This window comes from Aythya ferina, assembly GCF_964211825.1.
Source record: "Aythya ferina genome assembly, chromosome: 1".
NCBI classification, from domain to species: Eukaryota; Metazoa; Chordata; class Aves; order Anseriformes; family Anatidae; genus Aythya; species Aythya ferina.
In genome coordinates this window covers 153,897,744-153,924,549 of record NC_140296.1, presented here as the reverse complement: position 1 = coordinate 153,924,549, position 26,806 = coordinate 153,897,744, and the positions used below count along the sequence as shown (strand labels likewise).

The 26,806-nt window shown below is 41.5% G+C and overlaps 1 protein-coding gene across 1 annotated transcript in view; it reads right to left on the bottom strand.

Annotated features, from left to right (window-relative positions):
- Positions 1 to 26,806, bottom strand: part of EP300 (EP300 lysine acetyltransferase) — a 62,970-nt gene that overhangs the window by 13,175 nt on the left and 22,989 nt on the right. Inside the window, exons 3-22 of the mRNA XM_084507216.1 lie at positions 25,617 to 25,793; positions 23,011 to 23,272; positions 22,144 to 22,257; positions 21,007 to 21,243; positions 18,403 to 18,496; positions 17,529 to 17,663; positions 17,105 to 17,222; positions 16,571 to 16,745; positions 14,444 to 14,521; positions 13,591 to 13,700; positions 12,939 to 13,094; positions 11,439 to 11,879; positions 10,751 to 10,939; positions 10,039 to 10,195; positions 9,348 to 9,466; positions 7,856 to 8,095; positions 7,182 to 7,270; positions 4,747 to 4,827; positions 2,251 to 2,307; positions 730 to 807 (exon numbers count right to left, since the gene is read on the bottom strand). Of these exons, the coding sequence (XP_084363342.1) occupies positions 730 to 807; positions 2,251 to 2,307; positions 4,747 to 4,827; positions 7,182 to 7,270; positions 7,856 to 8,095; positions 9,348 to 9,466; positions 10,039 to 10,195; positions 10,751 to 10,939; positions 11,439 to 11,879; positions 12,939 to 13,094; positions 13,591 to 13,700; positions 14,444 to 14,521; positions 16,571 to 16,745; positions 17,105 to 17,222; positions 17,529 to 17,663; positions 18,403 to 18,496; positions 21,007 to 21,243; positions 22,144 to 22,257; positions 23,011 to 23,272; positions 25,617 to 25,793 (3,107 nt within the window). The remainder of the gene's footprint in view (positions 1 to 729; positions 808 to 2,250; positions 2,308 to 4,746; positions 4,828 to 7,181; positions 7,271 to 7,855; positions 8,096 to 9,347; positions 9,467 to 10,038; positions 10,196 to 10,750; positions 10,940 to 11,438; positions 11,880 to 12,938; positions 13,095 to 13,590; positions 13,701 to 14,443; positions 14,522 to 16,570; positions 16,746 to 17,104; positions 17,223 to 17,528; positions 17,664 to 18,402; positions 18,497 to 21,006; positions 21,244 to 22,143; positions 22,258 to 23,010; positions 23,273 to 25,616; positions 25,794 to 26,806) is intronic.

Sequence of the window (26,806 nt, the reverse complement as noted above, 5' to 3'; positions counted from 1 at the left end):
ACTGTTAAGAAAAAATACAAGTTGGCTAGATGCCAATCTTTTTCTTTCTTTCTTCCCCTCCTTATTAAAAACAACACTTAAGTACACTGTAGCTTATAAAAAGATTTGCAAATTATTTCTGTTACAGTGTATCTACCTTTTCTGCAGAAATCTGAATGATACCAAAATGGTAAAAGTTAAAGAGCTCTTATCAGGAAGGAATCATCTGAACTCTCCCTATAGATCTTTCTCTACATATAATTTATAAGTTTCTTTAAAGGGATATTAAAGCAATAAAAGACAGCATATTTTGATCAACAGCTACTCAGTATTTAAAGACAGCTACGCTGCTTTTCAATTTCATCTGATCATGGGTCAAGAAGGGGAATTCATCTTAAAATACTTCAGTGGCTAGAAAATTTGAAGATGACAAAGCAATCTGAATTGTGCAGAAAATAAATTAGCATGAAATTGTTTCAAACTAAGAACATCTTTTCACAAAGCAGAAGTACCTTTAAACATAAAAGGCTGAAGCATAAGGCTGAAAGACCTTCTACATACAGGAATGTTAGAAAACTTCACACAATAGTAGGACATGATTTCCAAATCTGAGGTTACCATATATATTCAGTAAGTTTTTCAGGTGGGTATGCGACTTTTTCCATTGGATTGGGTTTTATTAGACATTTTTAGATACACACTAACTCCAGTAAATCTATCTCATACTCTACTTAAGGAGAAATTCCTCACCCAGAAGGCCAGATTATCTCATTATGAAGAACACAGATCTGGTGCATTTTTCTTCCACACTCTATACATTCAACAAACCTGTAGAAAGAAAAAAAAGGTGGCAGGGAAGCAAGATTAGTAGTACCATTAGTTTTTGCATTCTGTAATAATTTAATAAAACACTTCTAGCATTTAAGGTTCTTGACTATTTATCATAGAGGATACCCACGCTGAGAACAGCCTCCAGAATGCATTAAAGATCTGCAGGTAGGCTATGCAGGGACATGTTACACCATTTGCTTGCCTTACTGCCCTCTACTTTTTTTTTTTTTTTTTATTAGTGAAACCCTTCTGAGACTCAAACCTGTAAACTGCTTGTTGCTGCTACAATAAAGAAAATTGATTCACAGTCATCAGAAGCAAGGAACCAGGAGAAACTGTGGGTTGTTAGTTGCCCCACTGTGCTTGAAGCCTGGGGAACATCGCACATCTACTGCAGAAAGGTGGGAAAGAAAAAAACACTAACAATATTCAAGGGCATTTTTCAGAATTCCGGAGATTTAAGGACAGCTCAGAGCTAAGTCATGCTGTTTAGGTCACAGATGTTGGTGAATATAGGTTTCCTAAATAGCTAATGTTATTTCATGTATCAGGACAATCTGACTCCTTTTGAATACAACTGCTTCTAAGTCAGACTTAAACTGAATAGTTGTCATTTATGTAGGGCACATGGTATCATACTGTAGGTTAGGCTTGTATGTTAGTGTTAGGCTGCATCTCCACCATAACAAACGGAAAGACAAGTTATGAATCAAGTTCCTATTTTCTCCTTCCCACAGCCCTCGCAAAATAGAAGAAAGAATTGGCTGGCCTTTATGCCCTTTACAAGAATAGTGTGGGAAGAATAAATATCCCTGCTACTCATTCGAGAATGAGGATAGCATTTTCAGAGTAGCAGCATAGGTGTATAACGAAGGAGCTCAAAGTGGCTTCAAAAAAAAACAAAAAAAACCATCAGGAACACAAAGAAAAGCAGCTGAGTCACCACCATCTTTACTGAATGCTTACAGTTCTGCTTCCAGAGCAGTACAGAAGAACCAAATAATTCAAATTTAACAGATCTTTTCCTTCTACTACAGCTGCCTGTGAAATATGACAACTAGAGGAGCCAACAGCACCAAAAAAGCTACTGCCAAATGACCCAAATCAGTTCTCAGACATGTACTTGCTGCAGCAGCATTTCAAATTTAGTTATCTGCATTCATTCTTTCGCTGGATCTACATTAAAGACAACAAAATGCACTAATTTCAGGCCATACATACAGCTTTACATTTTTCTTAAGTACAGGTGTGGTAGTTTGGATTCTCAAGACAGAATGGCAGATATGCTGCTTGTTTAGCAGCCCCTGCCGGTTAACGAACAGAGCTACATGAAGTTTGGAAGATGATGAAAAACAAAGCTGGTAGTGAATGAATAACATGTCTTTAACAAAAGAGCGATGATGAAATGAGGATCATTCAAGATGTGACAGCATTACTTACAGTTCAGGGTCCAGTGTATCGTTTTTCCTTTTCGAAAACTGTTCTTTGTTTATCGTGCTATGGAAAAACAGGTAATAAAACTCAGTTTTACCACAAGACAGCGTATATTCATACCATACCACACACACTTCCACACACCAAGACAACACCTGCAAGCAGATTTATTTTAAAACACTCACTAGCACTACAAAGAAGGGTATCTTATTGCTCAAAGTGATTGACAATCAAAATATACGCCACACTTGACTCTGCCCACTGGAAAAAGAAAATTCTCTGTAGCACAATAGCTTGTGAAGACCCACATTGCTCCCTTGTTCAGTTTTACCCAAGGATAAACGGTAAATAGCTGGTTCAAGTTCTGGAGAAGCTTGATCAGTCTCTCATAGTGAAAGGACCATTTGATATGCCTCTGATATTCTGAAGGCAGAGAATTCCAATTATCTTTCATTACTGAAAAAGGATCTTTTCTTTCAGATTCCTCTAGCCTTCCTCCTAGATTAACTTCAAAGGAGAAATTTAAGCTTCCAAACACTCCAACCTCAACCCAGCCATCACTTTGCACTTTAGGTTTACCTTCCTTTAAAAAGTCCTTTGCTGGACTAGGAATTTTGTCTTTTTGACAGTACAGTCCCAGGTATCTTTTACACCAGTATAATTCAAAGTAGTCCAGAATATTCATAACAAGAATACCCAGATCTCTGAGAATTTACCTTAAGGAGATGCTGGATAACGTGAGACAATTGATACATGCCTCCCTAAGAAGGGCTGAGTCTGTGTCACACCAACGTGCATTAACCTTCCAATCCTTTTATTTCAGCGTTTATTCTGCAGGATTTCCAGTTACTCCAAACTGTGGCTCTAGTCACTACAGTGTTCTAATAAGACCTGACATATGTTTCTACGCTTTTTTTTTTTTTTTTTTTTTTGCTTTCCTTCATTTTAACTACACATTATGGTAACAGAGAAAGGGAGCAAGATCTCTCTGCCCCATCAGAATGAGGTCCTGAGAGAAAGCCTTTAAGTAGGAGAACGAGTGTTTAGAAGTACACTTGCTGCTTATGTACAGCTTATAGCGTCCATTTTCATTACATGACAGCCAAATATTTAAAGCAACTACAAAAACAAAGTACATTATGAACTGGAAGTACCTTCTCACCGTTACTTGCTTGAAAGCAATGGTTTATTTAATTACTAAAAATTAAATTTGTTGCTAGCACCTGTATTTCCAAATGTCACATAACAATTGAAAAACACTCTATGCTGCCTCCTACCCTGACTCAAAGGTTTGTGACAAGCTGTGCCAACTTATGCCTACCAGACAGGCTGTATTCTCTCAGCAGCTAGGCAAAACTTTGTATACAGATTTGATATTTACTTACATAGACCTCCATGTACCTATATACTTGCTTTTCTCATGTGTAATTACCTCATATCCCAGATATCATACTAATAAAATTGAACAATATTGTCTTTGCTTCTAGCAGAGTCGCAATCCATACTATTCGCAGGGGCCTGGCCCCTTACACTGACCAGCACAAGAACAATTTCTTTTTCCTTCCAGAGCAGCAGATACACTTATACCTTCTCAAGCCCTAGTAGATTCTTTCACAATTGCTCTAAATACATATGTAAGTGTGACCAAAATTCATTGATGTGCTGCTAAAGACAGCTTCTACTTCCAGCAAAAGTCACCTCAATCTGCCCAGTTACTGACTTTGACAACTCTCCCCTTCGCTTTAGACTTTCAAGTTCCCCACCTGTTTCTATCTGCAGAGTTCTTGGAAGGTCCTTCCCCAAAATAGCTTTCTTTAACATCTTAACAACTCAAAGCCTTCAGAATAACTGCTTGGCACTTAGCTGTCCCTCAAGGGCTTCCTTAGTCTCCCAAAACTGATTCAAGATTTCTGGGGGAGGTATGAGAAAGGCACAGTGGTACAGAAGACTGTCCAAACAATTTCCTACCACCATGGAAGATGCAAGGAAATCCATCCACAGCCTTCTGCCATTATCGGTTCAACAACTGCACAGATTTCTCATAGGCAGATGGCACTCCAACACTGAAATATTTGAATGGCAAAAGGAGGATGCCTGCTTCTGATTTAGATGAAAAGCAAGCTGAAGGATGAATAGCCAGCCTATAAGCAGAATGTTACATTCAACTACTTCAAGCTACATCTGTCACCTACCTGCCTGTAGTCATGGTTCTTTTCTGCATTCAAATACTTTGATGTTTTTGTCAGAAAAATAGTGATTCTCTTCTTCTTCTCCTCTCTAGCTCTATAGTTGCAACTTCTTTCTCCTCACCAACAGTTAAGCCAGTCAAGATTTTAAAGAAGAAATTTACAGCACAAGTCCAGGCTTTTACTAAAAATATCTGGTCCTCCCTATACTGGCCTAGAAATAGGGTCACCTAAAACTCCCTCTCCCTTCAAGGATGCACTTTAGACCATGACACTGTTCATGAATGCATAACCCAAGCAAACACGAGTAACTTACGTTTGAGGTTGTGAAGGGTCATCTCCCAGAGAAACGCTCTCCCCTTGGATTTCGTTGAAGCACTTCTCACAGAAATGATACCTGTCAGCAAGAAGGCCATATTTGGGTGAACTGCTCCGTCCACACAACACAGCCCAAGCCAAGCAATGGAGCCACCAATCACAGCAGGCCAAGGAAGGGACAGGAGCAGAGAGCAGGTCATCAACGGCGGCAAGGATATTCAATGATGCAGATTTATGGGCCCCACATTGTGTTTGGTTGGTTTTGTTTTGGTTTTGGTTTTTGGTTTTGTTTGTTTGGGTGGGTTTTTTGCGCAATCAAAGCCAAGCGCAGACAACGACAAGCACGAAGGAGAAGATACACAAACAGACAAAGAAATGGGGGTTTGCAGGACAAAAACAAGAACATGGAAGCAGGACAAGACAACACAAAGCAGAAAGCCAAGGCAAAGCACAGATTAGCAATAAATCTCTCAAACGGGTTCTCAAGCAGCAAATGATTAAAGCAAATTAAACGAGTATTCCATTTTAGCATACCCATACCCTCTTCATTTTAATAATCCATGCCACACATAGCAAAGAATTAAAATGAAAGAGGGGAAGAGCAGAAAGAAGGAAGAACTGCTATGCTGACGTAGAAATCAGCATAGCAGTTCTGTCGGCAGGAGGATCTATAGGACATCAATGGAAGAAGGATAAACCTTCCATCTTCAATGAATAAATGCTGAAAGGCCACAGGATTCTCTCCCAGTTGAAAGGGGAAGCTAAACACCAGAATCTTAAAGAATAAAACAATCTCTCCTCAAAATCTTTCAGACAATTATAGAACTGTCAAGCTATATATTAACTAAACACCTAAAATTATCCACACATACACAGCTCTTCTACAGCCCAATCTGAGCACAGAACAGTGCAAGTATAAGTACAGTAAGCAACACAGAAAGGTTTCATTTAGTGTCATTTACATTTGGAAAAAAAACAGTGGTTAATTCAAGATTCTACCCCAGCCTTCAGAAGTGTTCTGAAACTGTGGCCTCTCTATTTCTAAAGCATGTTAATTGAGTGCACAAGGCATCTAAAAACAGTTACAGTTTATTGTAAAGCTACACAAACCAACACTACAGCAGCTGTTAAGCTAAGATGAACAGGTCTCAACCCTCTCTCCCAGCCTTCATCTGAGGTGATGCACAGAACAGTGCTTCAGGGATTGTACACTTCAGTCTACGGATATATACGTACGTGTGTGTATTGTTATATACAAATAAGTCCCATGTGCACATGTTAACTTTACATTCTGATGTTTGAAAGCAGGTAAAGCATGCCAGACTTTGGAATATTTGTCTTTTGGTCCATTAAGTGTTTGATCATAGATAAATGTAAGCAGAAAATACTGATACGTAATACAGAGCTTATTGTAATTTTGGACTTTTAGAATACAGAAGTTATGGGACTCTGCAAACTCAGATTACAAACAATTTCCCTTCTTCACTCCTAAAAAACTCCATTGACTGCTGTAAAACTTTATGACGCCTAAAAAGGTTCAGATATATCTGTTACAGCTCTTTGGTTGCTTCTACCTAACCAAGTGCTTGAGAAATTTATAATTCTTGCAAAATCTTGACTTTCAGGTAAAAATCTGTTTTCCTTGTTGCTGTTTTTGAATGGTGTTAGAACAGCAGGAACTAAATGGATGGAGGAAACATAATTTGGAGGTAACCATCCCTTCTCTAGCAGGTGCACTCTGGCAATAGGCATGGGGATATGAGAGTGTCAAAGTCTGTTTCTTCCTGCCTCAATCCCTCAGTTGGCAAAGAGAAGCCTAGCAAGAAATCTTTCCTTAGAAATAAGATTAGGCTTAATTACTTCAATAAACTGGAGGTCAAAAACATTAGTTAAAAGAGCTGTAAAACTAACAGCTCTTTACACAGCTGCTAAAAGCCTGTGAAGACAGCTCCCTTACTTAAGAAAAAGCAAGTAATCTACTTAGTGTCCGAATATAAAAATCTTCATTGAAGATTTGCGCCACAAAAATATTTGTTCGTCAGTTAAAATTGCAAGAAAAACAAAGACTTGCCAAGTATGATATGTATTATGAACATAACATACTTGCTGTATGTGTTTTTTTCCCCATGAAAAATACTGCTGCATGGTAGCAAGCAAAGACAACAAACTTGTATATATGATATTTAATTAACTGCAGGATAATTTATTAAGACATCACACATTATTGCAAGCAGAAGAGCATAGATTACAGTGCACTTTCGCGAAAAGAAATCACTAGCACACAAGGTAAACTATTCAAGGGCGCTTCCAGCAACTTTTTTCTTGTAACACGAAGGTGTACACATATAAAGAGGGTGTATATGTATATACATGCATGCCTTTGACAGATTGATTGCAGCATGCACAAAACTGCACCAAGTGAGTTTTCCTTACCTGTTCTGGTAACTGTAGTAAGTGGCATCTCGAGGGATTGTGCATAGCTGTTTGCCATAGCAACACAGAGTCTGTGGCGAGAACTCCAACTGCAAAGAGGAAGGGGTCATCTTAGTGCTCATACATTGTCACTTGCTCTCCATCGCAAGCAAGCATGACCCAGACACCACCCATGACCACGGTATTCTGTGCACAGATCTCACAGTACGGCAAGACTACAAAGAGTCATAAGAAACATTCAGTAGACTGTTATTCTCAGGTTAGCTCTTCTCCAAACACGGAGAGCATATCAAAACAAGAGAGTGGAAGTGCAACAGTCTCAATACACACTGAAATTGAGAGCATTTGTGCAGTAACATCTGCTTCATTTGTAATTATGAACTGGTTAGCACTAAACAAAATCAACATAAGCTTTCAGTAACTGACTCTTCCCCTCCAGCCCCCCAAGGGCTTATATACAAATATATGATTTAAGCAACAGATAGAATTGGAAGATGCATTAAAAACTTAAGACCAGATCACTTAAGATTAGTGAATCCTGGTAAGCTTTCCGAATTTTTGAAACACCATAGTTGCTAAAAGCGCTGTATTTTTCCTCCTCAGTGTCAGAAAGCAAGCAGCAGATTAAAAACAAAAAAAAAAAAAAAAAAAAAACAAGAACGACTTTTCTTTACCTTTCTTCCACAGCAGTAACCAAGGCTCTGCATAACTGGGTCAATTTCTTGCTCAAACACCTCTGCCAGTTTTGAACAGTACTTATATACCCGGGAAGTTTTGCGGTTATAGAGCCAGGCGTTATTGAACATGAGCCAGATGTCATCTACATATTGCCATGGTTCCTGATACTGCCCTGTATCTAGCTTCCTCTTTATAGTAGAGAGGTCCATGGGGTTCTTCACTATGTCAAAGTAATCCTGAAAGAACAAGTAGCATATCAAAATACTACTCCAGAACTACGTTGTGAAATGACAGCAGAGGCATTCTCAGCATATAAATTCTTCTGGGACACAGCAAGAAAAACAGGTTCCTCCCTGACTTGCCTGTCAAGCTGCTTGTGACATACAGCAAAGTCTAAGCAACACCATATCATTCCCTAGCGCTTCCTTTTCATTATTCCTGTATTTCGCAGGCTCCATCACTCATCTACTCTCGATGAAATAAAGCCACTACTTTTAGTCAGCAAAACAAGGCTTACAGAAAGAAGGAAATGGCAATGGTTTTAGCAGCCACCGTGATTCTGAGGATATACATAAGAACATTAACATAAAGAACCAGTGTGTTTGTTTTTTTTTTTTTAACAGGCCAGCTAATTTAATAACAAAACTCAATAATTTTATTAAGGTGATAAAAGATGTCATGCCTCCTCCTACAAATCTTTCATCTTACAAATGCCTTTTTCCAATCCCCCCCCCAAACAATATTAAGACAAGCAGTCCTATAAAAGTCGTCCAAATATGACAGCCAACTGAAAGCTTGCTCAGGAACATTAGAAAGACTTATGCCTGCCTAAAACACAGGTCTTGCAATTTTGCAGAAAATTAAAACTGAATAAAGCCATCCAATCAAAAATCTTTCACACAAATGTTGCCCAAATGACTTAAGTAGGAATTCTTTGTACACATATGGGCAGATAATAAACTTTGTGTGGTCAATCCAGAAAGTTTAAACACAGACCCCTTAAAGAATACTAATTTCTTCCAGAGACAACTCTAAAGCAAGCAGAAAATTCAGCCTAAAGAAAAACAAGTTGAGTAGTCTCTTTGCTAATAACTTAATCATTGATAATTTTATTTTCAAGTGGTCTTAATCCACTTAGTTTCCTACATACTCAAAGCTCTGAATTCTACAGGTGCTTCTCATTGATAGAAGCATCACAATGTGAAGGAACATATATAAAAGAATCCCCCTGCAGCAGTGGGAACTGGCGGTAATCACTTCAATGGATGGTCCACCTGCTTATTTATCAAAAGGAACACAGAACCAAATGAACCTTTGAAAAAACAAAACTTTCCTAACTCAAACATCATATGTTCCACTAAGTTAAACCTCTTCAAACACATCAACACAAAAATGGCAACAAGACAGACTAAGCTGTTCTCAAGTAGATATGTCATAGTGTAGCAGTTCTGGGTTAAAGCCAGGAAAATATCTTGCTAAGAAACTCACAGGAATTCCTAGTAGCTGGGGATCCACAGGCTGTCGAAATGGAAGAGACTCTGGATCCTGACGGTAAAGTGCCTCCAGTGTTGGCATAAGTGCCTGCCGCAACTCTTCTGGCTTGAAAACTTTTGAAAAACAATCAACGTTAGAAAGATAAAAATGTCTGTAGGGAAGAAACCTGCTGGGAAAATGTGGTGTGTGAAAAGACTACAGGCAACTCAACGCATACAAGATACTTAACTTGGGTTGTTTATCCTCTCAACCCTAAGTTCTGAGTAGGACATTAAAATGATCACCTGGACAATAAGGAAACTGCCAAAACATTTAAGAGGATCTTGTTTCAAAATAGGAAGACACCATTAAATTTAACAGCTAATTTTACATTTCAAATATGGTCCCTCTCTGATGTTCCACGAATTTACAGGAATAACGGAGAAAAGTCTCTCCCACCTCTGTTGTACGGACCGTTTTACTAATACTTAATGTTTAAATACTAAAGCCTTAAGAACTTGACCAAAAGCAATTACAAGTTGACATATTAGGCATTTTTGTCCAAGAAATGGCCACAAAAAAAAGCCACAAAACCAATTCATATAAGCCTACTGATCACCACTGAAGAAAGCTCAGTCCCCATCTGCTCCAACCCCTTCTCAAGATTTCTCTAGGCAGATGAATTTCAGTCAGCATTCCCGCTTACTTTTTTTCTTAGACTGTCCTGCTGCTGGAGAAGACTGAGTAGCTGGAGTAGTAGGTCTTTCTTCCCCCTCTGGTATTTCAGTCTTCACTTCTGTTTTCTTCTCTTCTTGTTCCATTGGGTCTGGTTTACATTCTTCCACAACTGGTTCTACTTTAACCTGAAAATTAGATTACAGCCTGTCACAGCTGCCTGCAGAGTCATCCAGCCATGTTTCTGTCCTTTAAATTTCTCTGCTGTCTTGCCCACCAATCTTCCCCAGGATTAAGGCTGTCTACTTTGTAGTTGTTACCTGCCTAAAACTTGATTAGATATGCTAGAACATATCTTTAAACACTACTGTAGTAGCAGTCATAGACTGTTGAACAATTCTGAGCTGCAAGCAGACCCAGGGGCATTCATCCTGCTCCTCACACAGGTTTGACAGTCTGTCCTGCACTGCAATTGCAGGAAGGACGACAGTGCTGGCAGCCACTCTCCTTGTTGTCCTCACTGACAAGTTGTCATGGACTAGTAAAGCAGCCTGTCATACACAACCACAAAACAGAGACCCTACTTTAAGAAGAGGGAGGGAAGATGACAATCACAAGAGCAGCAGCAGCAGATAGCATCCACAGCCCTCACTGAACTCTGGGAGGAATCTCTTTTATGGAGACAGAGCATCTAACAGCACTAGATGAAGATATTCTACCCAACAACAGACCAAGAAACTCACTTCAGATTTCTCCTCCATTTGCAGCTCTGTTTGTTCTGGCTCCCCCTCATCTGTTTTAATATCCATTTTCACTTCCTGCAAAGGTGGCTGCTGCTGCTCTGGAGCAGTCTGCTGAGAGTTCACTTCTGTGCTGCTGGTGGATGGGGGGTTGGATACCTGCCCATCAATGCTTACGGCTGGTTGTGAAAGCTGAGGAGGAAAAAATACACATTACAAATAGGCTTCTAGTGAACCTATTATTTTTCTTTGCTCTAATCTATCTTTCACCTATGCTTTATTTCCACCAAGTTTAAATGCACTCTAGTACTTCTGCTTGATTAACCTGAAGTACATATTGCTACACAACTCCAGCTACAGACAGACAGACACATGCGCTGGAAGAACTAGCATATAGCTAATTTCATATTGTTCCTCACTGCACACCATCACTGTGTGTACACAGCTATAACTAAAGGGCTGATACATGCTTCACAGCAAATTTCTAAATATGCATGAAAAATACTTCTGTGGAATCACCAGGTGACCTACAGACTTGTCTCGAGGCAAAAATGTTACTTCCCAAATGCAATAATTTTTTTTACATTAAGCCTCCCGAGAGCTACTTCCATCAGAGTCACACAAAAATAAACATTAACTAAAAACCTAAACCTTACACTTGCCCATATGCACCATTAAAGCAGTTCCTTACAGGTGTTGTGGGGTGCTGAGGCTGCAGCGGTGCTGTTGGTGTGGGAACAGATGCGGTCGTGCTCTGCTGTGACAGGGGCTGCTGCTGTTGCTCCGCAGAGGGGGTAACGGGAACTGGAGGCTGGACCTGTGGAGGCAGCTGTGCCTGTGGAGGTGTCGGAGTCTGCCTTTGAGCAGGGTGCATAGTTTGCGACTGCGGCCCAGGTGGCATCGCCTGAGGAGTAGGGGTGGGGGCAGTGGTGGCTGCTGCTGCCGCCTGCTGTTGCTGTGATCCCAAGCCCGGGGGCGTGTGGTGAGGTGTTGGGGTTCGACTAGGTACTGGAGAAGGAGAATTTCTGTGCATGGGAGGCTGTGGAAGAGGTGGGCAGTGAATATGGCTCCCTTGAGAACCCGGAGCCATCGCAGGAGAATTCACAGGACAGGAAGAGCTGGTCATTTGTGCCTATGGGAGAACAAGTACACATTTGTAACAACTTGGAACAGAAAAGGAGAGAAGTTGCTGTTAAATGGCAGCTTTCCCACCATTACTGGCACACTTTTTAAAGCGATAAACTTTTTTTTTAGACTGGTTCAAGAGGAGAACTGGGCAATTTATTTTGCTCCACATGAACATAGAACATAAAGCCGTTTGCTAGTTTATTCAGCTCTAAAAGAGAAGTTTCAACTGAGCAACTCATACTCAATGTATCTTAAGAACAGAACACCTACACTTCCAGTTCACAAAACGTTTCTTTCTAAAAACGTCAATATGTGCATCCTCAATAAGGGACAATGCACCACAGTGGAAAAAAAAAAAAGGATTCAAATATACTTAGTGTGCCCACACCATCCACCCCCAAGACTAGAAACTGAATTTACCATCAGAAGTACAGCTGTAACTGCACTGACATTATAAATAAATGGATTGGTCAAGGAAAAAAAAAAAAAAAGAGCTGTCACTCCACAATAATCTTGCCTGCAAACTAGGAAGAACCATCAACGAGAAGCAAACTGACGTTCCCTACTTCTTCCTGGCCTGAAAGGTTCTTGCTGAAAATGGAGAGGGAAAGGACAGAAAGGAAACTGCTAGACTGTAAGGTCAGATCTTTAGTAGCGACAACCCTCCTGTTCCCCTAAGCCAACAACAGACATTTGGTGGTCCTGGATGGACATGCTTTTATGTGACTTACTCTTTCAGCATCTCTTAATTTCTCAGGCTCTGCTGTTAAGCACGAAATGCTTTACTATATGCTGAATAACAATTCCTTCCTTGATCCAGAAAAACAATCTTAAAAAACCTGCCACTTAAACTTAAGCCTGAGAACAAGCCAATAACGTTTCACCCCTGCCATTACCAGCACTACAGCCAAGAAAATGCTGAGTCTCAATACATGAATTCAGTTGACTGTAACTCCAGCAGCATCTTAAGAAAACAAGTTCTTCTCCGTTACTACAAACTTGAATGATGAAACCCATATGTGATAGAGCCCACTGAAGCCACTTCCAAAAATCACAAGCTTACTTGAGAAACTGGTGTCTGATTGCCAGGCTGAGCCATAGGCATGCTCGCTGCGTTCATTCCTGGAGAAGCAGCAGGGAATGGGTTCTGTTGCAGAAACTGATTCTGACCAGAAGGTTGGCCAACTCCTGGCTGTTGCATACGTGAAGGAAATCCCATCTGTTGGAAAAGAAAAACCCACTTCACACAACGTGCATATGCCTTTAACATTTTACAAAAAAAACATTTTTCTTGTTGCAGAAATGGATGCTTGCCACTTATATGTAGAATACAATACGGAAAACCTGCTATAGCTCCTTTCAAAAAACAAATTACGATCATTTTCCCTGTCTGCTAAGGAACAGGATACTGATTTCAGTCTGGGACCACGGCTTAGGTTTGTTCCTTGTTTCAGGAGTCCAACAGCCTCCAAACCCCACTTAAACTTAGTTTTCACTGAACGGAATCACTTTTTTTTTTTTTTTTTTAAATCACCAAGATCTAAGGTTGACTACAGAGCAAGTAAATCTTTTAGTGGGGATGCAAAAGAAGTGTCTGCAGTACACAGGGCGTGTTTGAATTTTATTCAATTTTCTTTGCCTGTGTTAAGGGCAGCACAGCCAAGGGTGGCAATCCCGCGAGCTCGGTGCCCTGGCCAAAGGAAGCGCGCACTGACCTGGTTCATGGCCCCAGCCTGGCTTAGCTGTCCAGGGTGCTGAAGAGGAGGGGTTTGCCGGGGTCCCATCGGTGACAGCTGCATGTTCATCTGGCCAAATTGATTCATTCCTGCACATTTGTGCCAAAAAAACGCTTATGAGCAAAGACCTGAATTTTCATTCGAATACCATTCAAGATTTACAGAAGAAATGCTGTTATTTTCCTCCTGGTTATTTTTTTTTTAATTAGTTTTTAAGCATGCAATACAGTAATGGAAATATCTCCGCCCATCGACCAATTACATCGATCAATTTGAAATATTAAGTGATAGTGACATCGATACCATACTCCTTCAGAACAGACTGTTTTTTTCCCCTGACAGACTTGCTTCCACATATAGCTTCAGAAAGCTTGCATTACCTTAATTATTAGAAATTCACTTCTTTAATTTCAGACAGTAAATCTTCACTTCCTTAAGTGCCTTTTTTTATGTTGGCTACAATACTTCTTGTACACGTAACAGAGGTTCCACCCTTTCCTTCGAAGCAGTAATTCTCACCATCCTCCCTCAGCTACAGAGACATCTTCGTCTAAGCTGACTAGGCCCACCATGTCTGACTGACCCCCACCATCCTCTGTTCAGACAAACAATTTCCACAAGCATGAAGTTCTTCATTTAACAAAGCAAGCAGCTAACAAGTAGCTCAAATTCCCAAGATCATGAAACACCATTATGCATGTATTATAAAGTATAAAAATCTCTTTTCTTGAACAAATGGGAAAAGAGCAGGTGAAACAAGGGCTGCAGCAAGAGCTGCCTAACTGCAAGATTCCTTTACAATCACAGGAGCATGTTTTCTTCCAGTATTTACCTGGCTGTGCCTGCATGCGGTTCATCATCTGGTTTGGCACATTGGCACGTATCAGTGTTGGGTCGGGAAGGGGACCATCTGGAAAAAAAGACATTGGAATAAGATTATGACATGTAGAGACCACCAGGTTTTATCCACCAACCATGTTAATGAAAATTACACACTTAAATCTACATACAAAAAATGCACCGGCACTTTCCAGTAATTCTAAACACTCTTATTTTAAGTCCCTGAATTGTGGAGCAAAAAAACAGAAGTCTCCCTGGAAATATGAGCATATCCCATTGGGGAAAGTGTTCTGACTTAGAGACAGGTTTTTGGAAATTGAGGACAGATAGGAAGTATGTTACCAAAGTACAATGAGAAACTCAGCAGCTCATGAGCATTCCAGACCACAAAAACTTCTACAGACCATACTATGCCGTTACTGCACTTCTAGATTGCAAACACTATGAGAACTATATGGCTCAAAGTATTTATCAAAGCTCCGAATTCTGAGAGCTACTGATGTATGTGAAAAACCACCCTCATGTCACATCAACTGCTGAAAGCCAACCTTCTACAGAAGTTACAGCAAATAAATACACAGTACTAATCTTAAAGGCCTCTCTTGCACCTTGGTAACGCATCTCAGCATCTCCAGTTCTGACTTCAAGCACGAAAAGACCCAGGACTGGATTTACCAAGATACATTTATATTTAAAAGGGAGAAAACACAGATTAAGCTTCTTGTAGAACAATGCTGAAACTACTGGATCATTATGCAGCATTCGGAAAAAGAAAGGGAAGTTTTTTGCCTCCTCAATTGCTAATTCCAATTTTGACACTATCTTCTTAAGATAACTTATTAGTGTCATTGACAGCTATACATCTGTTCCCATTAGATGTCTTAACTCATTTCTTATCTGTGAAGTAACTAAGAACAAGCAGAACTGAATAAATCAAGGAGAAAATCCTTCTGAGAAGGAAACTCTCAGGGGAGTCATATGGGGGGAAGGGCAGATCTCTATCATGCTTGCAGAGCTGTTGCATTTAGTTTTAAGAAAGACTATTTCAGTCTCTAGAGCTGTCAGTCCAGAATCACAGACAAGTCACCCTAAAGTAGATTTTAGTTGAAATATTTAAAAATATTACTTCTCCTGTATAGTTAACTCACAGTACACAATGCCATTTAGAGAAACTTTAGAGAAACGTACAGGTTAAAATCCTGTATGTTAATGATCTGCAGCACTTAATTTGAAAAAAGCATCAGCAGGTATCCCTACCCATTTTAAAGGGCAAATATCACCTGCAAGAAATAGCTATCTGTGTTTACCCTGTTACTCAAGCAAGAATACTAGATATCTGGCAAAGCCTCATCACTTTCTAGTGGTGTAAAGAAACATTACACTCTAGCAGCATTATAGTTTTGATCATTAGGTTCTCTCCAAAAATCATTTTTCTTCTAATTATACAAATGCCTGGGTAGAAAAGAATCTAATAATAATCTGTTCAGCATTAGGAGGGTCAATTCAAGCTACTGTGTAACGGAAGACAGCTACATGGGAAAAAAATAGGAATCCGGTTTTCACTACATGCTGGAAATGCCATTTGTCCAAAATACAAATGTGGCACAGAATAAGCACTATCTACACTTTCAGGGGCATAAATGCAAGTAGGAAAAGCACTTCAATTATCAGACTCTGCTTAGCAACAACAGTAATAGCGACAATCATTTTAAACACCACACAACTAAGCATTATAAAATACATTTATTCTGCAGTAAGTGGGGTTCTCTTCAAATCGATTACTTATAGAGGTGAACGTGATGAGACTGAAGTTCTCCAGTGTTAAGAGCGCAACTTGGTCTCCATTCCCTCTAACCTCAAAACAATCAAAACAAGTGTAAAAAAGGTTTAGGATATTTCAATTTGCTCACAAGACTAAAAAATTTTATATAACCTATGGCCATCAATTAATAGATAAGCAAGGCAAAGACTTGGCAAGTATTTCTGAAGATGAGGAAGCTGAGTTTAACTTTGAGTAAGCCAGGCATCTGTGAAATGATGAGGGCAAAATGTTCAGTCTACCATAAAGACAGAACACAATCGTGCTGCACCAAGTAGTAAGTAATCCAGCTGTTCTTACTTGCAGACATTCCTGGCTGAGGCTGTCCCATGTTGGGCCCTTGATTCATGGGAGCCTGTGGCATGCCTGGTGCATTTGGTATCATGTTTTGCTTCTGCAGCCTGGTTCTTCGCTTTTCCTCCAACTCCTTCTGAATCTTATAGATCTTCTCAGCTAGCAGGTGATAGTACTCTGCCTGCAGGGGAGGAGCACAAGTCAGGAAAGGAGATGCATTAGGTAAAGGCAGCGGGTCACAGTAATCAAAGTAATCAAATCAATCGAGGGGGTGAGAGAAGGAAGGGGAAAGAAGCTCTTCCTTTACAGGTACTGTCATGGAGCTTCGTGCTGCCTTTGCAAGACCCCAGCAAGTCTCAAGCACAGCACAACACCACAGGCACCACCCCGAGTCCCAGCACACCAGGCAGACACCAGCAGCCCTGGCACATGCTCTTCCTCAGCCTGGGAGGCTCATCTGTGCTTCCACTCCTCCTCCTCCCCAGTCACTGCCGAGGGGGCTCAGAGATGTGCAAATGATGACAGAGGACAGCATCTCACCCTGCTATTTGCCGATTCATACATGTCGCCTTCCACCTTCCGAGCGTATGCCACCAGATTCTCCATCCGTCGATCCTTCAGTGCTGCAGGGTCAGGAGTAGGAAATATGGCTTGGACTCTGAAGAAAAAAGCACACAAGCTATTAGGTTGTCTCCAAACCAGGGCCTCAGCACCAACCCAAAGCAGCAAGCAGATCTTCCAACAGGCTGAGGCACTGCTACCACTCCCAGGTCAACACTCACATCATGCTGATGGCCAAAGTATAGAGTGGAACACTTCCAGTACCACAGCCCTGGAGCAGTACGTGCAGCTCCATGGACAACAAGGAAAGCAGGAGCACCTCTGTCAGGCTTCTGCTTTCCCTTCCCACCAACCCTCACAAAACTCACACTCTGGCCCCTTAGTTTTGTTGCTAGCTACTCACAGTTTATGAACAAGATGATTTCGGAGATCCTGAGTAATGTCTTCATGCCACTGCTTTCGGATTCCAGTATTGGATGGTTGAGCTGTTGGCATAGCCCCCAAACTGGCAACGTTGGCGCTTTCACTCATCATGGAGCTTCAAAACAAAGTAAGAATTTGAGGGTGGAAGTCCAGCCCAAGCTTAGTCATCTTACAGTCATAGCCTCTTTTTGACTAATGTTAGGACAAAGTGCTAGTTCAGCCATTCCTTAATCAATGGACAAACTGTGCAGAAATAGCTGCACAGACACCAAAACAACGCAACCCTCGCAGGATTAAAGAGGACCATGAAAGAGTACACGCTGTGCTACCCAAGGATTTGGAAAACTGGAACAAAAGCTAGAAAATCCAAAAGGGAGAGATAACAATCAATGGAATTTATCCCACTGTTTATTCAAGAAGTGCCATGAGACTTAAGCACAAGGATCACTTTTACACCTCAGCGAACAACTCACCCCTTAACTCCCACTGTGGAGCAACGGCAAGTTCGTGGTATGCCATCCTAATCAGCAAACGCACCAGTGCTTCAGATCTGCCCAGATACTAATCCAGATAACATCTGTAACCTCTATGGCCTAAGAAAATCAGTTTGCAAGCACCAAGTGCCAAAGTTCAAGTGGACACCAAGACCTCTAGAAAGGATACGAACTGAGATATCCCAACTACACGGCTTCCTTGCCAATTGTCCTTAGCAGCAAGGATCTGCTCAGCCCCTCTCGGCACAAGCATGCAAACCCTTACACACACTCCCATCGCCTTCATCTCATTTACTACAGGCAATCATCAGCATTTGCAGCTGAACAAAACAGTGGGTTGCAAAGAATTATTCAACTTACTTTTGGGAATTCATGGTTGAATGCAACATCGAGTCAGGCAGCAGGCTGGGGGTTTGAACCCCTACTCCTCCATTCACTCCCATTGGATTTGCACCTAGAAAACGTAAGTATAAAACAACCAGCTTAATTATTAAGCAAGAACAGCAATTGCTCAGCAGTAACAAGGGTCTAGACTTTCAAGTACTTTGATTTTTGTGGAAGGAGTTTAATTACTGTCTGCTCTCTTTACCACTTATCCCTTCCTTTTACCAAATTGAAGTCTGAGGCAGAACGTTGGTGACCTCAAGGTGAAGCAGCACACAGTATTACTGTTCTGCACACCTTCCTGAACTTCTCAAACAAGCCATTTACATTTGCTGCCATGTTATGTACCCGTGTCCTTTCCTGTGACCCTCTAAAGGTCCAGCATTACAAACCAATTCTGTTGTTTGCTTAGAAGTTTTTTCTGTGATTCAGAGGCTTAGGATAGATATTCAAAGGCTTTGAAAACAAAGCATCAGCTACAACTACATCTGGCAAGATCCCCTCTCACTCATTCCACACTCAGGGAACCTACAGCTAACTTCTGTGTTCGTGCTAAAAAGGAGGAAAATCTGACAAACCTTTGCGGGAAGAAGTGCTAGTAATTTATGTACCAACATCTCATTTTCTGCATCGTGGCAGATCTCAAGCACCGTAAGAAGTGCCTACACACTGCAGTTAAGACTCCAATAATGATGAGAAATGCGGTGTATATCTGCCCAGAACTTCTGAATAGATCACTTTGTGAAGCTGAGTAGCATGAAACCCATTACAAGGCTTTGCATGTATTTAAGACATCCAAATCCTACAGAATTCGTACTTCAAGCAAAATTAGACACTGTACAGGAGAAATCCACTGAAACTAAGTTAAGCAAGTCTAATATATACCTCTAATATCCTAGTCAGTTGTTTAACAGCCCCTTCATACAGCTCTCTGAAGCCCCCCTAGCCTAATCACTTTTATCCTTCACAAATTCACTTTTACACCATCTGAGAACAAGCTGGTATAGAAGACAACTGTAAACCCTTGCCTCACCTCTCCCTTTTCAACTGCCCAAAATGATTTATTTAATGTTTGGAGGACTGCATCTCTTCAAAACCAGAGTACTCACCAAATCCCAGTATTTCTTCTAAACTAGGTGGCATGCAGTCAGTCCGTAAGCTGATTCCTACCTCAGCTTTCTAATTTCCACTCCTAACAATGAAACAAGTCAAACGTCCACATTCTCCATGGTTGTCCTTTCTCCATTAAGCACCAGTTCTTCACTCTCCAAGAACCTTTCAACCCCGCCTCTTTAGCTTTATTTTTTTTTTGAATCAGTGCTACAAGGAATGCCCAATTAAGAAGTCACAGGCCAAATTGTCTCATTTTTTTGAAGAAACAAAGCAGAGAACCACTTCAAAAAACTGATTACATCTCTTTCAAACTTCTAAGCCCCTTACTATAACATTTTGGACCTTCTAGAAATTCAGTCATTTGTAAAGCACTAACATACAGCAGAAAATCATATTTTATCTTCCTGTTTCAAGACCAGGCTCTCTTTTCACACTGAAGGCAACGTTGCAGCAGTATACAAGGTATATGTGACCTATGAGGATCAGTCATCTCATTAACAAGTCTTCTTTGCTTAACAGTCTTCTTCTGAGTAACTCAGGAATACGATGTTCTTTTGTGCAGAAACAGCACATCAGAACTGCAGCCTGCAACCAGCTGCTTACTCTCCTTGGCAATCTCTCAGTCCTTCCCACTGGCAATCCTGCACTAACACAGCACTCGTTTCATTCAAGAGTTTGTCACAGAGCATATAGGCTGGAGCACTACAATCCCATACAAGCATGGGTTAAATGCCTACCAGCCCAGCTTTCCACTTTTCAATTAAAAACCAGCACTGCTTAAGCAACTCAAGCAAAGAGCTGAGGGTGAAAAAAATTCCTGTGATGTAATCTCAAACTATCAGCATCGGATATGATGATTAAGGGTTACTTGATTGGACACCAATGACAGCCAGGGTACAATTAAACTCTTCAAATTAAAATTCTCATGTCTTCTGTGATTTTGCAATAAGCCACACAGCTTACAGTTACATGAGTCCACAAGACAAGATTCAGAGAGCTGCTTTGTACACACTACTTTACACATTTTTAAAAGAAGCATTACACATCTGAGATAAAACTGTAAAATGCTAGTCTGAGTGACAAGGAAAGCACGCTTAAACACAAGCATTTTGATGCGTGCATTTCCAATTAAAAACTCCCAAACCTCCTGGAACTGGCAAAACAGTACAATAATGAAGCTAAAAAACAACACTAAATCAAGTTATTTGGAAAACCTTTCTCCCCCAAAATACTTTTTCCCCTCCAAAGAAAACACTTTTCACAGAAAAATATTTTTGTAAGGAAAGGCATTTCGGTCCTCTAACGTTCCCTGTTGCACTGAGCAGCCTGACATCCCAGGTCTATCTGTATCTATCTGCATTCAGATACCTGAACTGTCTGCCTTCAGGTATCAGGTAAGAAAATTTGCATTAGATATAGCATAGAAAGTTGCCTGTAATTTGTGTTTTAACTGACAAATCTACTTACTTATGGGATTCATAGGGCGCAGGCCCTGGGGTTGCTGTCCTTGTTGCTGATTCTTCACTTGAGCCTGAGCCTGTGTCTGCATCTGGTTCCCTTGATAGGTCAGTCCAAGGGCTGCGTAGGCTCTCTCGATGGAGCTGGGGTCTATCTGACTGGTAGTGCTTATGCTGGGCGTTGTCTGCTGCCCCACACCAACCGAGCCAGTATTTGCAAGTCCTACGGCAGCTCCGCCCAGCAGTGCTGGAAAAAACATGCCAAAAAGTTCGTAAAGACAACAGAAGGCAGCCAGAGATCCATAAAAACAGGGAAAAAGAGATGACTGCCTATTCAAAAGCAACACCACCTTCTAGGACTACGCAGATAAGAGGCCAGATTTGGAAAAGCTGTCATGAAACAGAGACAAATTTTGACCCAACCAGTCATTCCAGGAATATGCTGTTTTCCCTTCGAGCTGCTGAGGAAACCCACACTAAGTATTTAGGACATCTGTTTGCTCAAAACTGAGAACAGAGGCACCTAGGTCACAGAGGTTAAAGACAGGAAGGTATAGTTCTTCAACAGACACTGTTATGTTTTTTCATTTTACATGTATTATCATTTTCTTAAAACATGAAATATCCCAACTCACAGTGGTCATGAGAAGAGCCCAAAGTATACATTAAGAAGCATGAAAAAGCATAAAGGTAACATGATGACAAATCTTGAAAGTTTTGGCAGGAAAACACATAGGGACAGAAAAGGGAGGTGGGAAAGAAACATAATGCAGTCAGAGGATGAAGACAGAACAGAGATCATCAGGACCAAAATGGCACAACCGTCTTTGCATACGCATGTCTGTTTCCAGAAGCTCCTCAGCTCGAAGAGGTGGTAGAGAAAAGCAAATCAATTAGTTGAGAGTACTGTTTCTTGTTCACCTTTACCACTCTCCTGCTAGGGAAATCCAATAGATTTTGATTTGGAAGTTAGAAATCTAGCTACCAGAGACATAAAAATATTCTGCCACGACAAAGCAAGAGGAAAATCCTATTACACATTTCCAGGTCCAAGAGCATCACCATTACCACCTGGGTGCAAGCAAGTTCAACTCCTAACATAAATTTAATGGTTTATCTAATACAGGGGAATTTGTAGCAGACTTACATTGTTGGTTTCTTTTGTCCCCAGCATTTTTGAGAGGCAAACACACAGGACAGTCATGTCTCGTACAGTTCTTCCAGTGCGAGATGATTTGTCGGGAAGACGCGCAGTGTGCCACTGAGAAAGGGAAGGGAAAGGAAAGGAAAACCTTTACAAACTACTGCCAGCATCTCAACGGGGTCAATACAACCTGGGTAGGGAGCAAATACTCTCAGGGCACACATCTATATCACAGTTCAGTAAAGGATTACTTTAAGTAGTTCGGTACTAACTAGCCCTGAAAATGTAGCTAGACTCCTTCAAATACTATTGGCTCAATTAAAGCTTGCTTGGAAGCTCCACGTCATGCATCCAAGCCTAGCTCAGAGGACAACACCATGCACATCAGGAACCAGACAGATAGAATCAAACAATTACCATGCCAGCCTCTAGGACAACCCCGATAAGTGAGGGTAGCAAGAAGATAACACACATTTTCTTTGGCTACTAGGATAGACTGAAGAGTTCACCGGTGCCAGAAGCAGCTTAACTCCTGGCTACCTATTGCTTGAGACTTCTCCCTTCTTTTTAGGGGATACAGATTCCTGCTAGCAGACTCCTCCTTTGTGTCTGCCCTCAGCAGAAGGCAGCATCCAAAAGGCCTAGCAGTGAGTTACAACGCTGAGCAAAACATCTTAATTCATCTCTTTGTTATCTTGCCTTAACTTGGCTAAACTTTAAGACTCAGAAGTTTACCATACACATTCCTAAGGGGACAGACAATTTAAAAAATAAAAAATCCATTTCCCAAGCTGCCCACTTGTTCTCTCTTACTAGGAGCCTTTTTGGTCTTGCAAAGGTTGACATCTATATCACCACTCCTTCACTTACCCTGGCAGGATTTGCCAGCCTGACAATGTGTCATGTGGTTCAGGACATTCTTCATGGTTCGGCAATGAGGGAGGTTGCACTGTCGCACCTCACCGTTGGCCTGCTCTCGCCGCTGACACTTGTGAGCATGTAAGAGGAGAACTAATTGCTGCTGGATGAGCTTGCGTTTTTCCGGATCCGCTGTTGGGGCTCCAGACCCCATTCCTTGTGATGCTGCTGGCCCCATCCCAGCTTGCTGAACTTGGGGAGCCTGTTGCTGGCCCTGGAGGAGGCAGAAAAGAAATGCCCAGAAATAAATCTATTTAAGAATCATCTATTTAGCATGTGAACACCAAAAATAAATCCATGAAGAATCACTACGCTGTGTAACCAAGGGAATATCCCATCTATCTGCACCTCTGGATGACCCATTTTAAACAACCGCTCAACAACAGCGTGGGCAGCACTTCTCTTGCCAACCACAAAGTCTTCCCCACACCACACCCTCCTATTTCTAGCTCTCGCCTTATCGAGGACCGGCAGAATTTAACTTTGCACATGCTCACAAGTCATTTGTGGTGCTAGTCCAACCAGAAAAATATTAACAGCACTTCAACCTCAGATGATCACCTCATTTTAGAGGCTAGGGAACCGTATCCCCAATTCTTACATTAGTAGAAGAAAGCACCTTTTAAAATGGATAGTTTTTCCCCTCCTGTGGGACTCCTAGAAAAGGATAATGAAGGGGAAGTTCGTGAACCTTTTGCCATTAGGAAACTCGCACACACACATTCAGAAAAAGGTTCTGCTAGTCTCTGCAGGAGAAGCAGCACAACTTCAGCATAATGCAGGCCAGAGAAGTAATGTCAAGTATGGCAACACCTACTACTTCTTCCATACTTCTGTTTATGTCTTCAGACTTTTGTGTTTCTTGCGAGTGAAATGTGAGAAGCTCTCACAAAGAAGAGGGACTCAGGGACTCTGTCACTTGTCTCATTTCAGTTCAGCAGCCTTCCGTTTCTAACGGACTCTTCACTTACAGAAGGTTTTAGGGAATGTTTCTGAAGATTTCTTTTTTTTTTTTCATTAAAGAGCTCAACTACCTGCATACTGGTTTTAAATTAAAAAGGGGTAATTTAACTTAGACATTAGCAAGAAGTTATTTACTATGAGGGTGGTGAGGCCCTGGCACAGGCTGCCCAGAAAAGCTGTGGGTGCCCCATCCCTGGAAGTGCTCAAGGCCAGGCTGGATGGGGCTTTGGGCAACCTGGGCTGGTGGGAGGTGGAACCAGATGGTGCTCAAGGTCCCTTCCAACCCAAACCATTCTGTGATTCAATGATTCCTAAACCCCAGTTTTTCCATAGCCCTTCAATCCCTGCATTAACCTTTCATTTTACAAGACTTTACCAGTTACTCAGTCGCCTCGTGGTTCTTCTATGCTCCAGTATAACTCTGTCTTTTTTGCAATTTTAGGCTTTTTCGCCCAAATGACAACTGAGATAGCAAGCACTTTTCATTCCTAGACCCAGCAGGGTACTAACTCAACTTCAAGAGTCATACGCTCTGCACTGAACACCAGTTTGACACCTGAGATACTGATCAGCAATTTCTGGCTGCCTCCTTACTGGTTCATACACCCAATGGGTTGCATTAGGATTCTGGTGATCCATACTCTACTTTAAAAAAAAAAAAAAAAAAAAACAAAAACATTAAATTGGAGATCTTAACCCCATGGGCTCTATCTAAGGCACAAAAGTTACCTCAAAGCATTTTTTTTTTAGCAAGTTACTAAGATCAAGAGACTGAACCCCAAGGAAGCAGAAAAATCAATGTAAAATTTGAAGCAGTGAGAAACACAAGCTATATTCAGAAGAGCGATTTTGTTTCACAAACAAGAACATATATGCACAAAAAAAAACAAGAACAGTAAGACAATGCTGTATGTCTTCCCCAATCAATTTAAACTTTCAGAATAACGAGGCAAACGCATTCAGCTGTTGCTCTCCTAGAACATTAGGCACTAGTGCTAAACTCAAGGTGGGGAGGCTAATGTTAACGCTTGTCATTTATAAGCTTGGGCCACCACTCACCTCCCCCTTCTTCATGCCCTGCTGCTGTAACAGTGCTGGAGGGCCAGGGGGAGTGACAGGGCTACTACAGCAATGTCAGGAGCATTGCACGAGTTCATGTAAGAGCACAAGAACACACACAGCCAGGGCTTCTAGGCACTATCACATGTGATACGTTTAAGAGCTGCTTCTCTCTCCCAAAAGCATCAGTGAATAGCAGCAGGAGAACAACCCTCAAGGTGAATTCACACTGAGAGACCCAGGGAACCAACCCCAAGAGCAGGGATGGGACCGGAGAGCAAAGGTCACTTTGGATAAGGAGCTCCTTTTCATTTCCTCTGCTAACAGGGTTTGAAGGGTGAAGAGCAGAGGTGCAGCTCATGAACAGAGGGAGCAACAGCCCAGCCCTTTTCTCCACACCACTCCTTTCAGGAGTTGAAGTGCATTGCATGTTGATTCAGAGCGTGAATTCACAGCTGCAAGACCTTTAACAGGGCAACATCTGAGCACTGCACACTGCTACAACATTTACTGGGGACATTTTTCATTCTACTTACCATGTTCGGCATTCCTGCCCCAGGCACTGGCTTCTTGTCCATTGGGAACTGCGGGAGGCTATTTTGCAGTCCGGCTTTATTCTGCATCTGAGGTCCAAGACTACTGGCTCCGATCTGCTGCCCAGTATTCTGACTGTATGGCTGACCATAAGGACTGGGGTTGCTCATCATTCCCATCTAGGAATTAAAATGGCAAGAAGTTCAAGTAAGATAACACAGCTCGCAATTCAAAAGGCAAATGAACACTTCAGAGAAGCAAGAATGATCACAGCCATGAAACGACTGCAGTGCAATTCTGATCCACATGCTCCCCTTCTTGTGTACGTATCCACATCCACAACACATTAACTCCTCTACCTCAGGGATCCTAGAAACGGAGTAAGACCAATTTATCAACCTTGAGGACAAGTCTGGTCAGAACTAGCCTGATTCTTTCTTTATTATAATGAATTCATTCAACACGTTTCTCGTTCCAGCTTTCTCAGTCACAAATCTGCACCATGAACTATGTAACTCGAGTCTGGAAGAATTCTTCTCCCTGCATCTGTGTACAGTCCACCTGGGGACAAATGCCCCCTTCATCCATATCAGCAGGGCTTATCCCAAATACCTCCTACCCAGCTGTCAGCACTCCCACAGCTCCCCTCCAGAGGACTGCAGTAATGCACGTGCAGCACACCCCGGTTTCAGTTCAAGAGAACAGGCACAGGTAACACCGCGATCACCCCGGCACAGGAACTGGTTTGCAGCGAGCAGTACTCAAGGTCAAAGGAGACAGCAAGGACACTGCTAACAACACGAATCTATTGAACCACTCATCTATAGGGGAAGTAGATTCGTGTTTCGTACAGGCTATATGTACAGGCTATATGTTGCTTTCTGCACTGTGCGTCCCCTCTTTGCATATTCAACAGTTTCAGCACACCAGAATCTGTGGTTTGGTGCCTTGGAGCGCTCCAGAATCCGAGGAACAGTTAGGATCCATCAACCGTGCCAACAAAATCATTTCTTCTTTAGCTTGTTCCATTTGATTCCCATCTATTTTCCATGGAAAATTTGGCCTTCTAAGACCAAAACAACCAGTGATAGAGGACCAGGAATATTTGAGATTTTTGTTCAGATTACCACGCTCTCACCATTACTCAGTCAGGATCCTCAAGGAGCCATAACTCACAAAAATGAAGCCCAGA